Here is a 26215-nt window from a genome sequence, read left to right as displayed (position 1 = left end):
AAATCACGCCCTTTGCCCCATTCATACCAAAGCTTAAAATTTACCTAACAGCTAATTTTAAACATGAGCCGGAATGGTTTTACACAACAGACTCACATACCGTGCGGTCCAGTATGGATTGGCAATTTCCAAATTTGATATTTCAGTACCTGTACCCCCAGCCAAAAGCTGACGGTATGTTCGTTTCAACTAATTTTTTAAAAGCTGTTTAGTTACTTTTCTAAAACCAGCTCCGCTGTTCACTCACATTGCAATCTGACGCAAAACTGATTTGCTAGCAATTGTCGGTCGCAATTTTAGCAAAAAATAGTTTAAAGGAAACTGCTTGAGGTTGATCGATGGGTCATTTAACAATTATTCCACGAGTGCGCGTTGGATATGAAATGGTAGGTTAGCCAACGAGGTCGCGTAGCGCCGAGATGGCTATAATCATCTCATATCCAACAAGGGCGAGTAGAATAATTGTTTTATCAAGAACGCCCACAAAACAGTATTAAGAATTCTTCCCGACTTTATTTGTAAAAACAACCGATTTTCAGCTTGTTTTTAATTTTGAGCAGACGCGTACAGTTACCATATTTGGAGAGCATGGTATAATTATAATATAATTTCTCGCGCCAGAGTGAGCTCTGAGTCAATAGCCCATGAGGCCGAAGGTCGAATGGGCTATTGACTCAGAGGCCATGAGGGCGAGAGGAATAATTGTTTTAGTAAAATCCAACTAGTTGGTCAAAAATATCGAGAATAAAAAAAAATTAGCTAGTTAAAGCTGGACTTTAATCCTTTTTTGCCGCCAAAAAGCCCGCGCTTTTCGCTACTAGTGGGCTATAACATATAGCCTAGTAGTAGCTCAACCAATCAGAACGCAGCAGTGATAACAGACCACTAGTTGGATTTTATTAATGGCTTATATACCATGATGGCTAAGCCAATCAGAGCACTAGAATTGCATTATCCAATGAGTCAGTTTTTAATAGTGGGCAATATACCATAGAATCGATCACGTATATTCAGTCCTACATCTTCCAAATATGGTAAACGGCGGCTGGTTATGAAGAATTAGTCGAGGGATTGGAGCCGATCATGAACGCGGGCAATATATTATCAATGAATACTACTAGTAATAGTTGACACTACAGCTGCCCCCGTTCTCTATTTGTCGGTCAATAGTATTCTTGCTTGTTGTGTAGCTCTTCATAATGAAGATTTTCACACATATTCCATACAATAGGTGAGATAAATACAGGAAACGCAGTTTCAGTTTCAGTTCGATTTACACAGCTTTGATCAAAACATTCTCAGTTTCGAGAATAGTTTATTCTAAACCATAAGAAAAGATTTAATTAGAAGTTGAATTTTTCGCTATTTCTCTTTCACTTTTTACATTCAGTTCATTTTATTTGCCAGAAAGTAAGCCTTAGAAATTAAAAGGACGTTTGATCAGTTCACGCTAGCGCATTCTAGTCTTATTTTAAATTTTACAGCGGAAGGACATCTGTGAGCAGGGAATAAGTCAGCACAGAATTTGATTTTCGGCGAATTTCTGTAATCGTCCCTGGTTCTGCTAGTCATAAGTTAGCCGTTGTTCACTCGTCTTGCTTGTTTGGGGCTGAGTCTTATTCCGGTCAAAGAGCGAGAAAGAGTGTCTGGCAAGGTTTCCAATCAAAAAATTGTGAACTTGTGTCTGGCAAACTCTCCATATATATACACAGTTATACGCACCTTAGAACTTCATCTGCGGTTAACCACAGGCGGCCCAAACTCATTACATGAACGCGGACGTGACTCTTACTTGCGAGCGGTGTTGTGTTACAAACGGTTACTTACAAAGGCTTGTATGGGATCGATCGGTTTTTCTTAAAAGAGATAAAAAATGTTATGTTTTTAAATAAAATCGACGTACCTTATTTCCTTGTTGTATTCTTTGTTGTTTGCCCGCGTCTCAGGCCGTTTTGAAGCGTTTTCGGCGAGTTAGCGCTATTTTGGTGTTCCACTGCTAAAAGAAAGACAAGGCAGAACAGTGATTCCCGGAGTGTCCGTCGCTCGAGGCGAATAATTCCGCTGGAAAATTACCCACGGCCTCAATTCCTTCAGAAACTCAAAGCAGAGATGTTGCAGTTCCATGTCCATTCACTCGATTTGCAATTCCTCCCACAGATCGTTCACTAGCGATGCTTTCATCTCTTGCTCGATCGGCTTCCCAATTTCAAAATAGGCTCGTCCAAACTGCCGTGGACCCTTTCACCGATCGCATAGTATGTCGGGTAACTAAAAGAAGCCCGGCGAGGGTAGACAGCGGCCCGTAGTCGACAAACAAACAAACCCGTCAGCCCCGCTGGCTACGCTTATTGGGCTTATTTTAGTTACCCGACATACTATGCGACCGGTGAACGGGTCCACGGCAGTTTGGACGAGCCTATTTTGAAATCGTGAAGCCGATCGAGCAAGAGATGAAAGCATCGCTAGTGAACGATCTGTGGAAGGAATTGCGAATCGAGTCAATGGACATGGAACTGCAACATCTCTGCTTTGAATTTCTGAAGGCATTGAGGCCGGGGGTAATTTTCCAGTGGAATTATTCGCCTCGAGCGACGGACACTCCGGGAATCACTGTTCTGCCTTGTCTTTCTTTTAGCAGTGGAACACCAAAATAGCGCTAACTCGCCGAAAACGCTTCAAAACGGCCTAAGACGCGAGCAAACAACAAAGAATACAACAAGGCAATAAGGTACGTCGATTTTATTTAAAAACATAACATTTTTTATCTCTTTAAAGAAAAAACCGATAGATCCCATACAAGCCTTTGTAAATAACCGTTTGTAACACAACACCGCTCGCAAGCAAGAGTCACGTCCGCGTTCATGTAATGAGTTTGGGCCGCCTGTGGGTTAACGAGTGTCTTTTGGTCCATAACACGTCATAACTTTCAAAACAACTGCTCCACAGAATGTCACTGATAACACGTAACGTGAAAGAGTATCGAAGTATGACTGCACGATAAATGTCACAAAATCTACCTAACCGGTCCCCTAGCGATTTTTTGTCTTTACGTCATCCTAACCATTTCGTACTTGCGGGCGCAAACAATAGAAACGTCATCATTACCTACCGATTCCTCGCGGCCCCTGTTCAGACAAGTCGAGATTTTTTTCTGGCATACTGACTGTATATTCCAGCTGTAAGTACTTTCCTTAATATACGCCGAGTTACGAGAGTGCCTCCTCGGGATTTCGCCTTCTGGGCGAAATCCCGGCGAGGGAAAAAATTGTTGCATCGCTGCTGCTACCTTTTCGCCATCGGTCTTCATGACGAGCGTCCATCCACCTCCTCCGCATGCTCCAAGCTCAGCAGCTTCCATGTGACAGTACACAGGAATTGGTTTAGACTCCACTTGCAGGATGTAGGCTTTGTTTTCACGCTCCCTAGTAAATAGATATTTATATAATGATATATTTTTGAGGCACTGCATGAAATCAAGCAAGATTTGTTTTCTCTGCATGTTTTAGTAAGTGACCACCGTCCTCATATTGAATCAGATGCAATAAACGATTGGATTTAGAGACATAAAGAGAATAAATATAAACAAGAATATGACAATCTTTCGCACGTCGCGGACAAAACTGACATTTGGTATGAAGCAATGTCGACCTTACAACAAAGAAAAACCAAATGAACAATAGTCCAGTTTCAAATTAAAAATTACCGCTGAATACAAACATTAACGGCACATTTATACAGGGTTACCCTCGATGTAAAGTAAAATATTCAGAAATTCCGGCAAGTAAGTGTTTAAAATTTGAATATGCACAATAGACAGAGTAATAAATAGGTCTTTTTCTCGTTGGAATTTGTGAATATATTACCTCGGATGGAGGCTAAGCCTGTAAAAAATGCGTCTTCACTTCTTTAATTCAGCGGTCATAGCGAACTCGAAACTGGACTATTGATATACCTCGACAGACGTACGGTTACAAAATTAGCACCAGCCGAATGCAGCCAAGGTTATTTGAATCGGGTGGTGCGGCCTAAAAAAGAATTATATGTACCCGCTCCAAAAGCAGTAGAAAGGATAGTTAGGCCGTTGAAGCCAGAAATGTGATAACTGACAGCAAATGTAAAAGTTTTCAAATGTAATGCAGATGAACCACAAGAGTAATAAGGTCCTCAAATGAAATGAAAACCGTAGTTGCTTGAAAGAGCACCGCCCTCGAAAAAAAAAATCAAAAAGCGCTCTCGCGAATAAATACAATTTAATCGGAAGAGCACCGCGTTTCCTGGCTAGCAACTCTGCTGCCCTTATTGATTGTTTTAATAAAAAAAAGCGGAGTCACCTTATCCACTTTAACCCACATGGGCCCACAGTTATCCGCGGGAGGGTACGTACTCCCTTATATAAGCCATATAGGTATGTGCCGCTCCAAAGACTATGGTTTTTGCGCCATTTTTGGTCTGAAAACGGGTAAGGGTATGGTTTTCGAGGGTACTACGGGAGTGTATGAACGTATTTAATAAAGTAAATCAAGCTTAGTTGCGTAGCGTCCTAAAACAAAACTAGCAGCCGCTAACCGGAACGTTGAAACTCGCTCGAGACCCTTTCCATTTGCGCAGAGATTGATGGAGTGTCCGTCTAGTCCATGAATTCGTGCCATCTGGGGAGTTGAAAGAAGCATCATACTTTAGTCCTTTTAGGGTTGAGCGTCAAGTTACATCTGGATGACCAGGTAGACAGCTTAGCAGCCGCTAACTGTACTCGCTGAAGTCTCTTAACAAGGTAATCTGCTATAGTATCACTGACAATGTCATTATAATCGATCTTTGACAAAATAAGACACCCTGCCAAGTGTTTTCTGGCATTATAGGGGGCACGGTATTTCAACTTCTTCAGTACAGACAAAGTTCCGTAACAGCTTGAGATCTTGGAGTTTCTCTCTCTTTTCCAGTTGACGTTTTCGTGCACTTCCGTACCAAGTAGGCGGAAAGTTGAAACTCGCTCGAGACCCTTTCCATTAGAGATGGATGGAGTGTCCGTCTAGCCCATGTGTTCTTGACATCTGGGGAGTTGAAAGAAGCATTACTTTAGTCTTTTTAGGATGGAGGGCCAAGTTACATCGGGATGACCAGGTAGAAAGCTTGTCCAGCGCAGCCTGCATCTCCACCTGACAACTCTGAAGCTCAGATGGTTTAGAGTGACTATAAATCGTTATATCGTTCGCATATTGATGGCAATTTACTTCAGTTGGGAGTACGTCTGTCAAGTCGTTGACATAAAGGTTGAATAAGAGGGGACGCAAAATGAACCCCTGAGGTACCCCAAAAGACACATTTATGCGCTCCGACCAGAGATCACCGATATGGACGTGCTGCGTTCGATCAGTCAAATAACTCACAATCTAATGTAGAGAGGACTTGGAAAACCCTAGCTTACGCAATTTGCACAGAAATGTCTCATACACAACTGTATCAAAAGCTTTAGAAAAGTCTTCCATAATTGCAATGGTGACCTCACCTCTGTACATTGCCTCGGGGATATCATATCTTATTGCAAGCAAAGTAGTTGTAGTTGGGTGGCTTTTGCGATATGCACTTACGTTTGGCTGAAGCGCAGCAGTTTCCGTGAGAAAATCCACCATTTGACGTCAAGACAGTCTTTCATAAACATTTGATAACACAGGCAAAATGAAAACAAGGCGAAAATCGTCATTTGCCTGGGGTTCGCCCACATTTGGAATGGGACTAATGCGTGCAACCTTCCAAAGAGTTGGAAAGTCCAGTTTCGAAATGCACGTGTTTAAGATATGCGTTAAAGACGATGCTAAATGGTCTGAAAATAGCGTGATGAATTTGGTTGGAATGTTATCCGGACCAGTAGAGCAGTCGGATCACAGCGCTTTGCTCTCCCGAATAACTTCATGATAGGTAACACTCTTCAGACCAAAGGACGTATCAGGGTCATGCGCAAGCGCATTAATACGCGTATGCAGCTCCTCCTTATCAACTACCACTGAGGCATCGACACGCTCAGCTGCAAAAGCAAAGTGCTCATTCAATTCATCGGGATAGACAGTTATTGATTGATGGCTAGGGTGAAGTATGCGATGGATCGTCTTCCATACTTCCTTGTGCCGCTTAGACGAGAGTGCATTGGTCACAAACCTTCTCTTTGCTTTCCTAATCAGTTTCTTAAGACTGTTACGGGACTCTTTCAAGATGTCCTACGCAGCTTCACTGTGAGGGGGTGTGTGTGCTTTCCTACGATAACGCTTGCGTGCCTCCTGCAGCGTTCGAATGTTCGGATCATTCAACCAGAGCACAGGTTGTCTGTCACCCTCACACGCTTTAAGGGTGTATGTCACTCTAAACAGTCCGAAATAAGAGTATTGAACGCGATTGCTTGTTCGTTAGGATCCTCTAATTAAAGCATAAACGACTTCAAAAGTAGTTGAGTGAAATCGTCCCTTAACTGTTTTTCGTACCTAATAACCTTGTATCTTGGAGTGAAACGGATGACAAGCGCATTGACTGTCCATCACACGTGACAAACACTTTGCTGGAAAACATTGACAAAGGACTATTAACTGGCCTTATATTTTTAGACCTAAGCAAGGCCTTTGACACCTTAGATCATAGCATCATGTTAGATAAGTTAATTTCACTAGGAATGAATCGCTCTGCTATCCAATGGTTTACTATGTCCTACTTAACCATGCGCACCCAAAATGTTTGCACTAATGGGGTCTTGTCAGAGCCCCAGCCTATATCTTTCGGGGTCCCCTAGGGTAGCGTACTTGGCCCTTTATTATTTATCGTCTACATAAATGACTTACCTCTGGTGGTTCAAGGTTGTAGCGTCGAGCTTTATGCTGACGATACACTTGTCTTTTTTGCAGGCAAGTCAGTCAGTGAAATTCAAGCTCAGTTAACTAGTGGCCTAACTTACGTCCTAAGCTGGCTTCAAGCTAATTTTCTAATACTTAATCTTGAAAAAATGAAGATTATGCTTGTTGGTACTCATCAGAGGACTACGGAGGCTGATGATCTAGTTATAGAAATCAGTAACACCCGTTAAGAAAGAGTTAACAAGTTTAAATATCTTGGAGTCCTATAAACAACACCTTATCTTGGAAGGACCACGTAGAATATATCAGTAATAAGATCTTGTCTAGATTAGGTATTCTGCGTCGAGCGCGTAAAGTTCTTTCCAAGCCAACTTGTCAAATGCTCTCCAAAACTATAGTCTTGCCATTGTTTGATTACTGTTCGCCTGTCTGGGACAGCTGTGGGGTTGGGAGCAAAGCTTATCTAGACAAGCTAAATAGACGCGCCGAATGTATTATTGAAGGTCGATCTATCGGGGCTGAGGAGTTAAAATCAACACTTGGCTGGCCCAGCCTACAAGCACGCAGAAATTATCTCAAATGCGTCTTAGTCCATAAGTGTCTTCATGGAATAGCGCCTTCGTACTTACTTGCAGAGTTTAGGCACGCGCACCTTTTCCAGGGTGATAACATCGAAAGCCGTTATTTGCTGCGCCCTCCCTTCGCAAAAACTAATAAAACCAAGGTAGCTTCAGAATAACCAGTGCTCGGACCTACAACACCCTACCAAGAATCATTAGACAAGTATACGTAGAGACCTTCAGCGAATTAAAATCAAGCTAAAGTGCCATGAGTAACGCCTACAGTACATGTTGACTTTGTAACTTAATTAATTGTCTAGTTTTAATGTCTTTGTTTTTGTGTTGTGACAGGGTTCCATTTCATTAGCTCTGCTAAATTGGATGCCCCTGGATAAATATTGATTAAAAGAAAGCAAAAACATATGACGCGTCGTGATCGCTAACGAGTGTACATGGGAGAACATCAGTATGTGTAACGCGTTTAGGAAGATTGGTAATAACGTGATCAACAAGCGTTTGACTCGACTTCGTAGTTCTTGTTGCTTTGGTGACGACTTGCGTCAGGTTCAGTGATTCGAGGGCATTTCAGTATACCGCTTGACATCAGATGTTTGTTGTTTGATCATATCGATGTTTACATCGCCTGCCAAAATCAGCATCCCATCCCATGAAGCAACAAGTTCACTGAGAAGATCGACAAGTTTCTGTAACCTGTCGGAGATATGCATTTGACTTCCAGCCAGATATTAAATACTGCCAAACATAATTTTGCTGTTCTTGTTTTGGCCGGGAAAGGCTCAATCCACCAGTATTCCAGTTCCGCATACCAACGCCTCTCAATAGTGAGCAAACCTGGACTGCGACCAAGAGGAAGGCGTGCCAGGCCGAGGAGAAATGGAAATGGAGTCAACCCTTTCCCACGAAAATTTATTTATAGAAAGAGCTTTCGCGGAATATTTTTCACGCCTTCTTAGTAATATCCAATCAGAGCAGAGCAAAGTTCCCGGCTCTGGACAACCGGCAAGTAAATATTGAAAATCAAGCTCTTTAGTTTACCCTATTTTAGTGGCTAACTCGCTTCTACAATGCTTTGGAGTTTTTTACTACGTCCACAAAGGAGCACAGTGCATTGACCCACCGTTATTTTTGTAGTCAAAACTATGCTATGCTCTACATGGACTACATCTTTCGCTTGCGGCTGCCGTAATTGTGCGCGATCTGGGATCGCGAATTATGTACAGAGTTTATAAGCCAAATTACTGTGGCAGTGAATAAAAAGAGCTCTGAGGGCTTTTGATACCATAATTCTAACGGCAAATATTTCAAGAAGACATATCAAACAATAAGGAAACTTCTAAAGAATGATAACTTTTTCAAAATTTACAGATCATACAAGTCCAGTCTTTAAAGAGTTATCATCTCTACCTTTAGATGACATTAACAATGAAGCCATTGCTTTGTTTATGTACTGTTACTATCATAATATTTTACCTTCATCTTTTAACAATTTCTTTACTCTGAACAAAGATATTCACAAATATAATACAAGATCATCCTCAAACGTTCATACAATACAGACACGCACTAACTACCAAATACACTCAGTAAAGTATAAGGGAATATTAGTATGGAACAACAAAATCCATCACGGGCATAAAATCATTCTCTTTATTTAGGAAAAAAATCAAAACTCATTTTCTCCTCAAATAGGAAAAATCTACTGAGCCTGGTACTTTTTCGCTCTCTACTAAGAAACTATGTTACACGTAAACAAGGCAAACAGTCCAAACATTAGATTAAAGAGCTAAATCCAGCTGGAACAAGAGAGAGAAGTCTGACACAGAAGGTTGGCAAGGTGGAGATATACCAGTTACGGTCCCAATTTCTGCTGGCATGTTGATGGTATCAGGGGCGTAGCCAGGATTTTTTCAGGGGTACGCACAATTCTCCAAATCGCTTTGCACCCCCTCCCCCCTCCCTCAACCCCGCAAAAACAAAAAAAACTTCCTTGGCTATAGATTTGGTAACGTTGTAAGCCTAAGAGTTTTTTCTGCATATGAAATAACATTTTAGCAACTTATGAAATACTTTGTCGGGTGTTAGGGTGAATTGACTGATGCACGTCAATCATCTATCATACAATGAGGCTACATACTTTTTCGGATTCGTTACTTTATTTTGTTACTGGGTTCGTTTCGTCGTTTTTAAGCAGATGCAGCGCGTGAATCCGAATTGAAACTGGTGCCGATTTGGTCAAGTCTCTATAGATTTTGAATCCGATGCCTTGTAGATTCGCAATGTTTTGTAGTATAAAGAATTTGTCCAACTTATCCGGATACTTTGCCGCTAACCAAAATGTAACTGTGTCTTTCGTGAATATAGGGTGCCTTAGCAACGACGACCGCGAGGGCAACGAAAACGTCCCTAGCTATCATAATGAATGCGCGTTATTTTTTTTTTTTTAACTTTCCGCGTTTATTCCTGTCAACTCTCTTAAAATGGCAAATATAGGTGAACTTCCCTACGGAGTCCTGTGGACCGCACCCAAGTTCAGACTAAGAAAATAAATTGAATTTTCCCTCGTGTTTACGTCCTCCAAACAACGGCAAAAAGGAAATTTACGGTCTTGTTCGTACAGGCTGTAAAGAAAAGCGCACTGGACGTGCAAAATTTGTTGTTTTTCATTCACTTATTGGGCTCATTGCCGTCGCCGTCACCGTCGCCTTCGTCGTTGCTCCCGGGATTTATCGATGTGCGTAAACGGTTAGGAATCCGAACACGTTTCTAGTAAAAACGCCTGTCAGCTTTTCACTAGATATTTATGTTATTCAAGATTCGGTCCATTAATGAACTACTTTGTTTCTCTGGAAACCGACATTTGGGTGGAGAGCGAAAAAAAGTCCGTTGTTTTAGAAAACTATATATATTTCAAACAAACAACCAGAGTTGAATGAATTGAGGCAAACTGTGCTCTTAAAATAATTATCTTTAGACATCTTGCTTTCTTTTTAGAATTAACTTTTCATTTTTCATTATCTATTCATTTGATATCTTTTTTGTGCACGGCTTGTTTTAGGTACGCACGCGTGTACCGTGCGTACAGGTAGGTATCTACGTCCTTGGGTATGGTTAATTTAGTCGTATCAGTAGTAGTAGTATTAGTGAAACTTTTTTTAAGTGTCAAACGTTCTAGCGCCATAAACACACTAATTGGTCGCACTGTGCTTATAATAAAATAAGTTTGTACAATAAGATGTAAAGGTGATAGAAAGGTACTTACAAAGAAACAAGAACGAGAAATCCGAAGACTACAGCAAAGCTGATTTAAAACAACGTGTATTGTTTTTTATAACATATATAAACATATAAACATATATAAACATATAACTTATGTAGCAATCACCTAGTTCAGTAACATCTGCAAACCTGAAGAAGGCTGGTATGGCCAGCCGAAATATTGTTATAAAAAACAATACACTTTGTTTTAAATCAGCTTTGCTGTAGTCCTCGGATTTCTCGTTCTTGTTTCTTTATATTTTGGCTGATTTGATCTCTTTTCTAGAGATCCAACGTTTACAACTAGCAGGATCTTCGTCCACGGTTTTTGCAGTAAATTTAATCCACTTACAAAGATACTGGTTGCCTAGTAACATATAACAATTAATATTAATTAACAATTAATGAATGAGGCTGAGTATCTTATGAAGATTTATCATGGAGATTGAGGAGGGTGTTACGGCCTCGACGGATAACACCCTCCGAGATCTCCATAATTCTTCATATGATACGAAAGCCGAATTCAATAATTGTTTTATTATTCATTCAAAATAATTCCTAGTTTAAAAACATGGCTAAAACATGCTTACCTCCATCGATCCATCGATGTTAAGTTCATCTTCGATAGTGCACGTTTAGGTTTGTCCAGCTCCGCAAATATTCTCCAAATAGCAGATGTCGCCCTTCGAGTTGTCTTCTTGCTGTCCTTGCCATGTTTTTAGCTATTTTTTCGCCTAGCTCTTACTCTTGAAACGAGTGAAACGACCGCCGTTTTTGTTTCCACAACCAAAACAACTCAACGTCGTCCCCAGGTCTTCTCCGTTAGCGGTGCCTTAACCTGCACGAACGCTGCATTATTTACGTCATTTCCTCGTTAAACACAAAATTCTTCCAAATTTGGTCATCAGTAACTGGTTATGGTGAATTAAACGTGTGCTTTTAGCCAATCAGAATCGGGGAAATATTTTGAATGAATAATAATAATAATTAAACTAAAGCAGCACAAGTGATTAATTCAACTATTGCAAAAAAGACAGTTGTTACATCCGCCATCTGAAATTAAATTTGCAAAATCTTTCTTTATATATGTCACTTTCCTCTTTTGTTAGCCTAGACCACAAGAAAGGTCTCAGATATTTCAGAGAGAGTTTCCCGTATTTTACCGTGTTAAAACGGAGCGTAGTAAAGTCATAGTATATATCGCCCTTTTTCTTCCCCCTGAGTTATTTTATTATCCTCAATATGCCTTCAAGCGTGCGATCTGCTTCAAATTTATCCTTACAATATAATTATAAATGCAAAAGACAAGTTCTGAGAATTAAGAAATGAGCACCAGTGAATTTTTCTCTCACTTCTCCCTGCCGGTGGTATAAGAAATGTGCAGAGATCAGCAAGACCTTTGCCTTCTTGTCTGAAGTAACTGTACACGCTGCCAAAGTTCCATTTTTGGTGCCACGATCAATTCTCCCAAGGCGTGGACAACCAGCATTTTCTTTTACACATTGAAGGGACCTTAGGCCTGTTATTTGACCTTTCAACTTCCAACCAAAGGATTTTTATACTGTACCCTTCTGCGTCAGACTTCTCTCTCTTGTTCCAGCTGGATTTAGCTCACGAAGAATATTGGCAGCCCTTTCTCTTGGCTCATGGATGTGATGATTCAATCTTAGCTAGTGCCACACTGCTCTGTAACCACGAAGTTTGCCGGGACCAGATATTTCCCTTTGTACTATTTCCCTAACTTCGTGATCGCTAACGTCCACGCTACGTCTGCTGAGACCGTAGTCACGTAGCCGTCGTTTCAAAGTTGAAGGATTCATCGTGACTGCATGTCGATTATTAAGGAAATGAACAACAACTTGGTTTTGAAATCCATGGTGAAAATAGTGTTCAATTAATCGCACCGTATCGTAATCGTATCAAAAGCACTAAACATGGCGGCTTGCGAGAACTCAGGCTCTTTGCGTTTCCTGTTTACTTCCGTTTTGCTTTTTACTTCCGTCTTTCTAAGTTATTTGTTTTATTTGTTTGTGTTGTGCTTTTTTGTTTGCGCGTTTGTTTTAAGGTGGCTGAACACAGTTTTGCAGGCGGTCAGCGGTAACTCGCGTGACGGCGCGTGTTTTTAATTAGACAAACAAACATGGCGGCGAAAAAGCAATGATACAACAGAAGACGATTTCTCAAAATCTACTCATTAAAATTTTTTTATATTTGGCGGAATTTCTGCTTTTATCGTATTCTAAATAATGAGAACTTTAAAATGGAAGTTGAACAGACAAATTTTGTGACACATGTAATAATTACAGTACAATTATGTTATTGACTATCTAAAAACCCGTCTGTTAAAATTTGGTCAAATAAGTTTCAAATGGTAATGATTAATTATAGTAAGCTTTGTGCAAGTTTATAGGAAAATCTAATGAGCGAATATTATGTAAACTGAGCAAAAGTGAAATTTTAAGGTTGTATTCAATCGTTCATGCTGCCATGGAAACTACGAAAACATCAAATTTTACCTGTCGCTCAAAATCTTTCATCAGTATATTTTTCACTTGCCAAGTTTCAGCTTGTGAGCTGCAACCTTTCTCTTGCCATGATTTGGCAAATGACATATACTCACAAACTGCCAAAACTGTGTTCAGCTACCTTAAGTTTTTGTCTTATTTGCGTTTCCCTTTTCTATTTGCATTTTCTTTTTTTATTTGCATTTTCTTTTTTTCATTTGCGTTTTCCTTTTTTTATTGCGTTTTCTTTTTTTTATTTGCGGTTTCTTTTTTGTTTGTGTTTGAGCCTTCTGGGACACCGTAGTATTGTTTTAAAGTAAGCAGTAGCCCATCGTATGGCGATATCATGCTCCGGGTATTTATATGCATAATTTTTAGTTGCATGCTCTTTTCAATTAATGCTTGTAGGTGCACATCATTATTTATTGTACTGCTGTTGTACGCACATTCATCATCCTATGTTGATATATAGACCATGTGTGTAGAAAGGTAGAAAGATACCAATACATTTCGGACAAACCCATTGTTTAGGGTGAACAAAATTTGTCGTTGAGGTATGTCAACCTTAAAAATAGAAACTCTTTATTGAAAACTAATAGACAGACAGCTACAAACATAACACTAGCCGAAGTGATGGAAATTTGAACTTGTGGCCCAACACTTAAATAATATCTACAAAAAAATTTGGAAACCTTTGCTGCTACAGTTCCATTTTATGGCACTAGGTGACATGGCGAAATGTAACACAGCCTGAATAGTGTTGCCTTCGTGATTGTTTATTGCATAGTAAGATCATGATGATGACAACTAGATTTACGTAAGAAGGTAACAAGTGACAGCAACAGTGTCAAACGGATGAACTTGTGGCCCTCAAATTTAAACAGCTTAGAATAATACTGATTAACATATAATAATTTATATGATTAAGAAATATGCACGGTAAAAATTAAGTATACAACATATTTCATCACTCTATTGCCTTGATTACTCACAAGTTCAAAGTCTATTTAATAAGAATTATGAAATTTTTTTCATTAGCAAATTAACGCTCTTCGTATTCCTTTGTAACAATTCTGACACTTGGACCTTTCTCAGATTTATCAGTAATTTATTCCAATCTTTAATTTTTCATAAAAGTGGTGTCATACTTCTATAAACGCGATAACAACTGCGAAACTGTTCGATAAATTTCTTTTAAAATTTGGTATTGACACTGGTCCTAGCAAGATTTCCTCTATGTCTATTAAAGCCATGATTTCATTTTTCCGAGATCTTTGTCCACAATATGTAATTAAAACTCAAACTTGGGAGGTTTTGATCATAGTAAAAACCATTGGAGTCACCTTTTCCAGATAACACTAACCGACAAAGAGCTCCACATGACGAAGCTAACAGTTAATTTGGGGGGATGTGGTCACATTGTACGCAAAGAAAGCCCTTTTCTAAAGTCCGAACCTGGTACTTACTATGATATGAGAAAAGTTGTGTGTTACATCGAGACGAAAAAAGTACTGAGTAAAAAATGTTGCTAACACCATAGTAATCACGTATGCTGTACTCACAAAGCCTTATCATAAATTTTCTTGCAAGTTGACACCATCATACCTGTAAAAAAAAAAACATCGACAATGCGTCATTTGTCATTCATTCCAGTTCACGAAGGACAGTGCGCATCATGCCCTCGAGCGAGTGGCTGCGTCGCGCTATTTTGGGCTCTTCAAGTAGTTACTTCCGATCTCTTTAATCCAATCTCTATTTTCAAAGTAAAGCAAAAGAAAAAAAATGGACAAACTAAGAAAAGAAAACGATAGGTTTTGATGAATTACACAATTTCTGTTAAACCTGATTCACGTAAACCCGTGCCTGAAAAGAAGAAGATTTATTTAAGTACCCATTCACAATTAAGATATCTTGAAGTGCTCGGTAGTATATTTACCTGTACAATTATGTTCAGGTACACTTTCGTTATACCCTTCCCTGCAAACACACCTAAAGGATCCTTTAGTGTTATGGCACAATGAACTGGTGGCGTTACAGTTGTGTTTTCCTGAATCACACTCGTTTATGTCTGCAAATTAAGAGTTAATGCTGAATTATCAAACTGTAGATCTGTTAAGCACCATAATATGCCGTCCACGTTCCTATTTTGACGATGCTTTTATCATTTCAACCTGATTCACCCCACTTAAATTCGACAAAAGAAGAAGACATTTTTAAGGCATCCATTTTAATTGATACCTTGAAGTGCTCGATGGTATATTTACCTGCACATTTATGTTCATGTCCACTTTTGAAAAAACCCGACATGCAGACACACTTGTAAGATCCTTTAGTGTTATCGCACAATGAACTATTGGCGTCACATTGGTGGTTTCCAGTTTCACACTCGTTTATGTCTGCAAATCAAGAGTTAATGCTGAATTATCAATCGGGTTCGATTTTTGTGTCGATTGTTTCCAATGAGGATAGATATATATCATATTTTTATAGAATGATAAATTTTTGTAGTGGACAAAACAAAAAAGGAAGTTAGATTGAATGCCAAATAACTAAAAAATGCAAATGATGAACCAAGTTAGATGTTGCACACTTGGAAAGCTTTCGCTGGGAGAATTTAGCCCGCGAAAAGGAAAATTTTGGCAGCTCGAGCAGACAAAGCCGGCGAGAATAATAAGGCAAGGAAATGTGCACGCCCAAATTTCCCTCGAAATTGCACATGTAAGCCTGTTCGCAGGCTACCGGGAATCTGAAGCTGCAAGTAACACCAGACATTTTTCATGGATACGACCTGTGGGGTGTTTCTTTGGTGATGGGGAAACTATTATTGGTTAGCTATTGTTAAGTGGTGTAGATATTGTACAGTGTCCTTTTAATCTTTTGTATTACGTCATTTTGTGATTGCACCCGTCCTCAACACGAAGAAGCTACCGATCTGAGACATACCACTGACCAAATATCAAACCGGTTTCCAGCTTTCTGATTGGCTCTAATCTTTATGGTATGGAATAGCATAAAACTAAAGATGAAATCCTGTTAGTTTAAGCTCCTTATCAGGTTTGCTACCTGTACAGTTAACACCATCCCCAGTATATCCTGGCTTACAAGTACAAGTGAAGGTACTCTTGATCTCGGTGCAGTATGCATCGTCGTGGCAGTTATGTCGTCCCAGTTTACACCTATCTACAAATCAGCAAATGGAAGTTAGGATATAAGAATTTATTTGACGTAAAGAAATCCACCCGCAAAGTCAGTTTTCACTTTCAGCCGATCAAGAGTTGTTTAAATTATTTATTTGAAACAATTCAATTGAGTTCAAATTATTATAATCTATATGAATACTCTTCGTTCAATGTCACCAACCACGGCGTGATTTACTAAACAACGGCACTTTCGAAATACCCTTCCCTGCAAGCACACTAAAAGGATCGTTTAGTGTTACGGCACGATGAACTGGTGGCGTTACAGTTGTGTTTTTCTGTCTCACACTCGTTTCTATCTGCAAATTAAGAGTTAATGCTGAATTATCAAACCGTAGATCTGTTAAGCATCATAATATGCCGTCCACGTTCCTATTTTGTCAATGCCTTTGTCATTTCAACCTGATTCATCCCACGCAAACCCGAGAGAAGAAGAAGACATTATAAGTATACATTTCAATTAGCATATCTTGAAGTGGTAGGTGGTATATTTACTTGTACATATTTGTTCAGATCCACTTTTGCAAACACACTTGTAAGATCCTTTAGTGTTATCGCACTTTGAAATATCGGCGTCACATAGGTGGTGTCCAGTCTGACACTCGTCTATGTCTGCAAACAAGAGTTAATGCTGAATAATCAACTGACTTTGTTAGATTTTTATGTCGACTCAGTTTTACATGTTGCACACTTGGAAAGCTTTCGCTGGGGGAGTTTAGCCTGAGAAAAAGAAAATTTTGGCGGCTCGAGCACGCAAAGACGGCGAGAATAATAGGGCTAGGAAATGCACGCGCCAAAATGTCCCTCGAACTCGCACATGAGGGTGCTAATGGGGGTACCCAAATCTCAGTTAACTACTATTGTTTAGGCCAAATATCAGTTAACTACTATTTTTCTGGCCAATTTTCAGTTAACTACTAATTTTGGATCGCTATTAACTTTCTCTTTCTTACAGAGAATATTATTCTGTCATAACCCGAATTTTTCTTCCTTCTGCAAGTCAATCACTTTTGGGGGTAGGCCTTACTAAAATCAAGGTATAAATTTACATGAACGCTGCCACTAGTACAATCTAACCTCTCCTTATGGACACCTCTCTTTTACGGAGAGTTCGTTTGGTCCCAGAAATGCCGAAAATCATACACTCCCTAGCTCTATAATACGGACACCTATGTAAAGTGGAGAATTGGTTCTGTCCCTATGGTGTCCGTATCAAAGAGGTTTGACTGTACAATTTATTAGTAACTGAAAATATAAGTCGAATGACACTAGCCTCATAGATCCAGACGCACCAGTCATGATCTCGTACTTATCTTTCCGACATGGTCATGCATGTCCTGCCATAAACTACTTCAAAGTCACCTTCTTCGGCACTTTCATTATCTGATCGAATCAGTTTTGTACTTATCTGGTTGTCCTGTATCTTGTTGGCCTAAGTTACAATCCATTTTTAATCCTTGCAATCCATTGCGACAGACGTCGACAAACATTATCAATGCCAAAATATAGTCTTAAATAACAAAACTGAACCATTATTTTTGGAATTCAATTGGTTAATTCAATCACCGTTTGCACCGATGGTAGAGACATAGTAATGTTGAGAATGCTGACAAAGGCGTGAAAATATTTGAAACCCCGGACAATTCGACTTTTCGTGAGTGTAGCCCACTTCGAACTCGTAGTTCCTTTAAGAGATTCCTTTACTGTGGTTCTAAAGCTCTTGGGCGTAGTTCAAAGCACTAAATGTTTCGTGTTGAATTGAGAAACGGCGTGTAGGTTTCCACCTGCGTTGTTCGAACTTTTTTGTACCTCGACACAGATTTTGTCGACATCCTTTTTCTCGTCCCTCAATGTTACCATTTTCGAAGACGTACCTATTTCGCGTTTTTCAAAAGCCTCATAAAGATATCCAAGGCTTTTAAGAGATGAAACTGCCGAAACTATTTCGGAAAGATTGGTTTAAACATGAGCTTTTGAGCTCGTGTTTAAACCGGCCTTTCTATTAAAAAAGTCTGTTACAAAAATGATTTCTCATAAGTGCAAATTCCATGTACTTAAAAAAAAGATTGAAACTCGTGACGTCAAGCTACTGTATGACGTCATGGCGGACACCATCGGATATATAAAAGTAAAGATGAGAGCTGCGAGTTTGCAGTTCGCTAGGACCCACACGCGGTTCACGTAATGTCAGTGGCAAACTATCATCTGCTCGTACCCTCAGTTGCGGCGTGCCGCAGGGTAGCATATTGGGTCCTTTGCTATTTTTAATTTACATTAATGATCTTCCCAACTCCCTGCGGGGCGCCGTACCAAGAATGTTTGCCGATGACACTAACCTTACGTTATCTGCTAAGACGTTGACAGAGCTTAAGCTAGCTCTAACCCCTGAATTAAATAACCTTAGCTGTTGGCTGAAAGCTAACAAGCTCAGTCTAAATGTTGCTAAAACAGAGCTAATGATTATTGGATCAAGACAAAGACTATCTGCCCAATGTGACGATGTAGAAATCAGAATTGATGACCAAATTATCAAGAGAGTAGATCATACCAAATCCTTGGGTCTTACCATAGATGCTCAACTCTCTTGGGGTAAACACGTTGAAGAGATTTGCAAGAAAGTCTCTTCAGCTATAGGCGCCCTATAACGTGTGCGGCCCTTTATATCCAAAGAAACTGCAATTCAAATTTATAACGCTTTAATTATGCCTCATTTTGATTACTGCAGCCCCGTCTGGGACTGTTTGAGTGGTTACTTAGGTGGTAAGCTCCAAAAATTACAGAATCGTGCAGCCAGAGTTATTACTAAATCAGTCACCCTTTGATGCGAGCTCAAACCACCTTCTCTCCACCCTCAGCTGGGAGAGGCTATCTCTTCGACGAAAGAAACAAAAAGCCTTAATGATGTATAAAACCATGAATGACCTTGCTCCAGAATATCTACAAAGTCTTTTCTCTCAGCGTCACTCTGCTTACAACTTAAGAAACTCTGAGGGAAGGCTGACCCTGTCCAAACCAAGCACCAATTATTTGAAACGAAGCTTCTCTTACAGCGGGACCATGTTATGGAATAACTTGCCCAAAAACTTAAAAAATGCTGCATCCGTTGAGCATTTTAAGCGAAATATCAAGAAGGTAGCTGATATATCGGATTCCCACACGGCAATCATGTAAAGCAGTTGTAATTAGTTTTTAACTTAAGCTTAACTGATGATTTCCCGTGTTTAAATAAAGATTTACATACATACATTCATACATACATACATACATACATACATACATACATACATACATACATACATACATACATACATACATACATACGCCCTGCGAGCGCGCTTCGCGCGCGACGAGATTATAGACTCACTTCGCTTGGCGCTTCGCGAGGAATAAACTAGAGCTTCGCTTTTAGCCCTGGCTAAATCTATATATTATTCCTCGCAAAGCGCCAAGCGAAGTGAGTTTATAATCTCGTCGCGCGCGAAGTGCGCTCGCAGGGCGTGAACCGCGTGTGGGTCCTAGCGAGCTGCAAACTCGCAGCTCTCATCTTTACTTGTATATATCCGATGGTGTCCGCCATGACGTCATACAGTAACTTGACTTCACGGCGCATTTTTGTTTCTAGGCAACATTCGACTGAAAGCGATTTCGAATGCCATCAATGACCAAAGTATTCATGAAGAGCTGTCTTTTCATCGTCTGCAAAACAATGTTTACTATCGGTGAATCTCAAGCCATTTCTCGTGCAAACAGATCAGCAAACACAAGAACGCCGAATTCTCAATCCTCGCAGGGGAAGATTTGACACCGAAAAATCCTCTGGAGCGAGGCGCCGACTTGAAATTCAACAGCCCAAGCAACAAAGATGGAGACGGCATCAACAAAGAGCGGAGCAGAGGGAATATCACTCAATGAATTTCGAATGCTAAAGTACTTTAAGAGCAAATGGAAGCGATTTTGGGTAATTAGCCTAAACATATGAGCGAACATCGCGGTAACAAAACACGATTTGCTCGCAGACGAGCTTATACCGTATCGGCCTAGGCTGTTAGGCTTCCATTGTTTACATGTAAATGCGACGAAATGCATCTTCGTTGGGTTTTCACTGTCGAAACTGTAGTCATTCTGCGGTAAAATATCTTTTGAATTCACGTTTAACAAGGCTCGAAGGTTTTAATAATAACATTTCGCCCCACGATCGTGTGTGTTCCACGTGGGTGGCCTAGTGGTAAAGCTTTGGTTTGGTGTGTCGGAGGTCCCGAGTTCGATTCCGGACATAACCTTTTTCTCTTCGCTTCTTTTCTTTTCTTCTTTTTTTTTCTTCTTCTTTTCCTTTAGTTTTCATTTTAGGTATAACAGTTTTGTTATGTTTCTATATATAGCTTACAATTTTTAGATTTACAAATTTTTTTCTCTGCTTACTTGCCGTTCCCCCGAAGTCCTTCGCGAGGTCCTGCGATTTACGTATTTCTAGTAATAGGGAGCTTAAGCAACCACGTTTTTGAGCGACGCACGTCAACCGGAAGTTGCCCTTTTTCATTTTTGGGCGATAGTTTTGCCCAAATTTTCAGTCAAATCGTCTCTATAAGAGTAAAGAAACTAAGCAATACAAATTACATAGCGTCAAGGCATATTACAAGGGAAAAGTCCTCACTTCCGGTTGACGTCCGTTGCTCAAAAACGTCTTTGCTTAAGCTCCCTAATAGCGGAGCTCTCGCGCGCGAAGCGCGCAGCGGAGCACCATGGGTAAAAAAATGTGGTAAACTACCCATCCGAGAAAATTTGGTAATCACGTGACCGTACACCGACCGCCCGCCCGCCCGACCGTCCGTCCGCACCACAGACATACCAATGTAAAATAATTCAATTAACAGGTATGGCAACCCTAATGCAACTCAAGGTTTTATTTGGAAAGAAATCGCATGGCCGCCCGGACTTTTAGAAAGAAAAAACAACAACAAAGTCGTGTCTTTTTCAACGTTATTTTTGATGTTTACACTCACGTGGATAACAGAGAAACTGAGCTAGAGCTAGTTTCTGAGAACAAAAGAGAAGAATTTTGTAGGAAGAAAAACATGAAAATTCAAAGCGGCTGTGGGACGATGAGAAATGCTAGTGGCCAGCAAGGTGAAACTGAGCGGCACTGAAAAATAAAAGCGAACATCAACACAGGAGACAAAATGTTGGGTAAGAATTCCTCCATAAAAACAATTTGCAACTAGAAAGTTTGACGTTTAGTCCTATAAAACAGCGTTGTAGTTGTGCAAAACAACGGCAAAGAAGGACGAAAAGCGTGCTGCACGTGCAAATTTTGTTGTTTTGCTAATTAGAAAAAAAAGTGTGCTGCACGTGCAATTTGTTTTTTTGCTAATTAGATCTATTGATGCCATTTCCATTGGCCTCCCCGTTAGACGATTTAATTTTTTTTTGTTTACAAGTTTTATTAACAAGAGCTTCGCTTTTAGCCCTGGCTAAATCTATATATTACGTGTAAACAAAAAAAAAATTAAATCATGTAATGCTAAACGGGGAACGACAATGAAAATGGCTTCAAGACTAATAGATCTAATTAGCAAAAAAACAAATTGCACGTGCAGAACACACTTTATCTTCTAATTAGCAAAAAACAAATTTGCACGTGCAGCACGCTTTTTTGTCTTTCCCTTGCGGTTGTTTTGCACGACTACAACGCTGTTTTGAACGACTAAAACGTCAAACTTCCTAGTTACACACTATTTCTATGGAGAAATTGTCGTATGTGCTTACCCAATATTTTGTTTCGAGTGTTCATGTTCGCTTTTATTTTTCACTGCCGCTCATTTTCACCTTGCTGGCCGCTAGCATTTCTCATTTTCTCACCGCCGCTTTGAATTTCCATGTTTTTCTTCCTACGAGTTTTCAATAACTCGCTCTAGCTCTTTCTCTGTTATCCACGTTAGTGTACACATAAAAAATAACGCCGAAAAAGATACGACTTTTTTCTTTCTAAAAGTCCGGGTGGCCATGTGATTTCCTTCCAAATAAAACCTTGAGTTGCATTTGGGTTCCCATACCTGTTGATTGAGTTATTTTACATTGGTATGCCTGTGGGGCGGACGGACGGTCGATCGCTCGATCGCTCGCTCGGTGTACGGTCAAGTGATTACCAAATTTTCTGGGATGGGTAGATTACCACATTTCCTTAGCTATGGGGCTCCGCCCACGCGCGCAATTCGCGCGAACGTGGAGCTCCGCTATCAGTTAATGTGCCACCGGGTCATCAGCGGAAAAGAAAAATGCCAGAAAATAGCATTTCTGATAACTTTGTTGCTTTCATTAACAAAAATATAATATCACTTAACTGTTAACTTTTCATTTATCAGTTAACTACTATTTTTTTGGCTAATTATCAGTTAACTACTGTTTTTTTGGCCAAATATCAGTTAACTGTTAACCCCATTCGCACCCTCGCACATGTGAGCCTGTTCGCAGGCTACGGGGATCTGTAGGCTGCAACTAACACCAACATTTTTCATGGATACGACCTGTGGGGTGTTTCTTGGTGATGGGGAAACTATTCTTGGTAAGCTATAATTGTTATGCGGTATGGATATTGTTCAGTGTCTTTTTAATCTTTTGTATTACGTCATTTTGTGGTTGCACGCGTCCACAACACCAAGAAGCTACCGATCTGTGACATACCACCGACCAAAAATGAAACCGGTTTCCAACTTTCTGATTGGCTCTAATCTTTATGGTATAGAATAGCATAAAACTAAAGATGAAATCCTGCTAGTTTAAGCTCCGTATGGTTTGCTACCTGCACAGTTAACACCATCCCCAGTATATCCTTGCTTACAAGTGCATGTGAAGGAACGCTTGGTGTTGGTGCAGTATGCATCATCGTGGCAGTTATGTAGTCCTGTTTTACACTCATCTACAAATCAGCAAGTGGAAGTTAGGTAAGAATTTGACGTAAAGTAATCCACCCGCAAAGTCAGTTTTCAGTTTCAGCCGATCAAGAGTTGTTTAAATGGTTTATTTGCAACAGTTGAACTGAGTTCAAAATTTTTATAATCTATGAATACTTTTCGTTCAATGTCACCAACCACTGCGTGATTTACTAAACATGTTTGTTAAAGGACTTGGAACGTTAGTCTTAAAACTTCAATCAAGAAACTTTGCACCTCTAAGGACGCATCGTATAGTGCTGCTAGGCTACACTCAGGGGCATCCAATGGATCTGTTCCTCAAAATATCTGTTCTTCGGACCAATTTTTGCTGTCTGGGAGATGTGGAAGAAATAATATATCCTTGGAAGGAAAGTTTTGCTAAGAAAAAAATGTGTCTGAGGGGATTTGATGTTTAGAATAGTTACTATGTGTTATGGGTCAAAAACCCCTCCCTCACCCCCCCCCCCCCCCCCCCCCCAAATTTATTTGGGCACACAGTTCAATTTTTCTCAGTGATACCATCTCCATACGCATGCCGTGGGAGAACTGTTTTGCAGTTCCCAAACAACAGCTACCACTTGTTTACGGTGGAGCTGGCGCTTAAAGCAGTGCTTGCACTCGCCTCGGCAGTAAATGGTCTTTGATACGCCAGCAATCCCCCGCTAATTGACCCAACGGCTATGCCAGGCGGATGAGCCCCAATAAGGGCGAACCAGCTGTCCATGGTTGTGCGCATGCACAAGGTTGTGCGCATGTATAAGGTATTGGCCATAACGCAGTGATGGTACATGTGCTTCAGTGCAGTTAATTGGTATTGTTAAAAATTTAGCCCTCTCATATCACTTCTCCCCTATAACTGAAGCTGTTCTTCATGAAGTTAGTTCCCACTCAGTTTGTTAACAGAGTCCCTTAGAGAGTAGCGCGTTTCACATCGTTTAACAGTTTAGAGGATAAATATCCTGGAACAAGATCATTTAAAGACTTGTGAACCATTAGGGCTTTTTGTATTTGAAACTGAGTGCTCAAGTCTTTCCAATTAAGTTGTTTAAATAAGCGGTTGGCATAAGCATCATATCTACAAAAGGTTAGAACACGAGCGGCACGGTTCTGAAGCTTCTGTAACCTGTCAAACAAAGTTTTTCCACAATTACCCCAGACAATATCACTATAATCGAATTGAGATTGAATGAGGAGCGTTGTATATACAATGGAGAGTAGGCGTTGGAACAAAAGCTTTGAGGATCTGTCCCTTGAAATCCAGAGTACACTCCCCCCCCCCCCCCCCCCGGGTATCCGCGCGTGATTCTTTCGTCCCATGAGCGACAACGCTTCCAATGAAGAGAATGGGTTCAGAAATGCGCAATTTACATTGTTCTTTGTATAACAAAAACGACCCCAACCCTCCCTAAGTTATTTTTACTTGTACTTAATTATTCATCCCATGGTTTTTTATCACACACCTAAACAACTGATTTCAATCTCTCTCATGATCTCTTCCATTTCTTCTCTGTTTCTTTCCTGCTCTTTAATTATCTTTTCTTCTTCTTTATTCATCGGAACGGGACAAACTGCGAAACAACAAAACAATAAATGAATAGTAAATATAAATCCATTAGTAGGTGGAGCATGATCGTCAGGGTGTAGTCCTGAATAGGACTCTGTCGGGTAGTCATCTTCATAGTCAAAGTCGTTTGTTGTTACAGTCGTTTATTGTTAGTCAAATTGTCTCTTGCCTATAAAGTCACTTCTGTTTTAGTCAGTTTCGCTTGAGTCCGCCATGAGTCGTTTGTACCGTGCCCGTTGACTGCCATTCCAGTGGCTTTTGGTCTAATTTAGTAAGCCAGCTTTCTAAGATGAGCACTAGTTATGGTAGTCTGTAGAATGCGTAATACGTGTCGCAGAATCCCGGTCGATTTAATGTTTCGTCTGGAAATGGTGCATGTTCAGCAATAAGAAGAGTGATTGTTGACATCACCATTTCCTGTCGCTGGATCGTCGCTGTTAAACTGTGACAAAAGACCGATCGAAACGACCCGAGTCTTTATAGCCAATAACAACACGGCTTAACTGACACAAGACCAATCACATCGAGACTTAATTAACCAATCAGGTCAATAACCAGAGTACAATACAAATATCATTATTGACGTTTTTGTAACCGTCGCCGTCGTTGTCGCTTTATAAGCTCCCTTTTATAAACCTTCGCCACGGTAGTATAGGAACAGGAATAATTATAATTTTATAACAATAGAAAAATGAAGATGACGATAATAATAATAATAATAATAATAATAATAATAATAATAATAATAATAATAATAATAACAATAGTAATAATAATAATAGCACGATTTTCTAAGATACAAATTCATTTAAAATCTATTAAAGAAAGTAAAACAGAGGATTAGTCTTGAACGAAGGCGTTTGGTTGGTTTTGAAGTCTTGATCGCACATTTTTTGTGTAAAAATCATTATTTCATTTTTTTTTTTTGTTACTTTAGAATGATTTTTTGACAACTTTCTGTATATGAAACAGCAACAGGGTGCTTAGACATAATGCCTACAAACAGGTGCGCAATAAAATTTTGGTCCTGATGTCATTAGTCATTACCTCCATGGTTTACAACTTCCTGTGCCATCATCACAGCTGGGAACATGATAAAGGAACTGATAACTATCAATGTTGTCATGTCAGCCATCGTCCAAGCTTGTAAAAATAAAATAATATTGAAAAATTTTCATTGACATATAAAAACATTAAATAATATTCATGGACATTTAAAAATATCAATGAATTTCGTTGGTGAAAGAGAACCGATGCATAACTACGAGTCGGGGTGGGATGAGGAGGCCCTGGAAATTGCGGTGGGGCTGCGCGCCGTCATATAATTCCTAAATCCCTTACTCTATTTC

General features: G+C 39.9%; 1 protein-coding gene across 1 annotated transcript in view; it reads right to left on the bottom strand.

Moving 5' to 3' along the window:
* Positions 1-26001, bottom strand: part of LOC140944793 (uncharacterized) — a 27455-nt gene extending 1454 nt beyond the window's left edge. The window contains exons 1-9 of the mRNA XM_073393896.1: positions 25914-26001; positions 24763-24870; positions 23170-23286; positions 16869-16985; positions 16240-16356; positions 15441-15572; positions 15113-15244; positions 14739-14781; positions 3287-3422 (exon numbers count right to left, since the gene is read on the bottom strand). Of these exons, the coding sequence (XP_073249997.1) occupies positions 3287-3422; positions 14739-14781; positions 15113-15244; positions 15441-15572; positions 16240-16356; positions 16869-16985; positions 23170-23286; positions 24763-24870; positions 25914-26001 (990 nt within the window). The remainder of the gene's footprint in view (positions 1-3286; positions 3423-14738; positions 14782-15112; positions 15245-15440; positions 15573-16239; positions 16357-16868; positions 16986-23169; positions 23287-24762; positions 24871-25913) is intronic.
* Positions 26002-26215: the final 214 nt, after the last annotated feature.

Source organism: Porites lutea, chromosome 7 (assembly GCF_958299795.1).
Source record: "Porites lutea chromosome 7, jaPorLute2.1, whole genome shotgun sequence".
In the NCBI taxonomy this organism is placed as follows: Eukaryota; Metazoa; Cnidaria; class Anthozoa; order Scleractinia; family Poritidae; genus Porites; species Porites lutea.
This window is presented reverse-complemented; position numbering and strand designations above follow the sequence as displayed.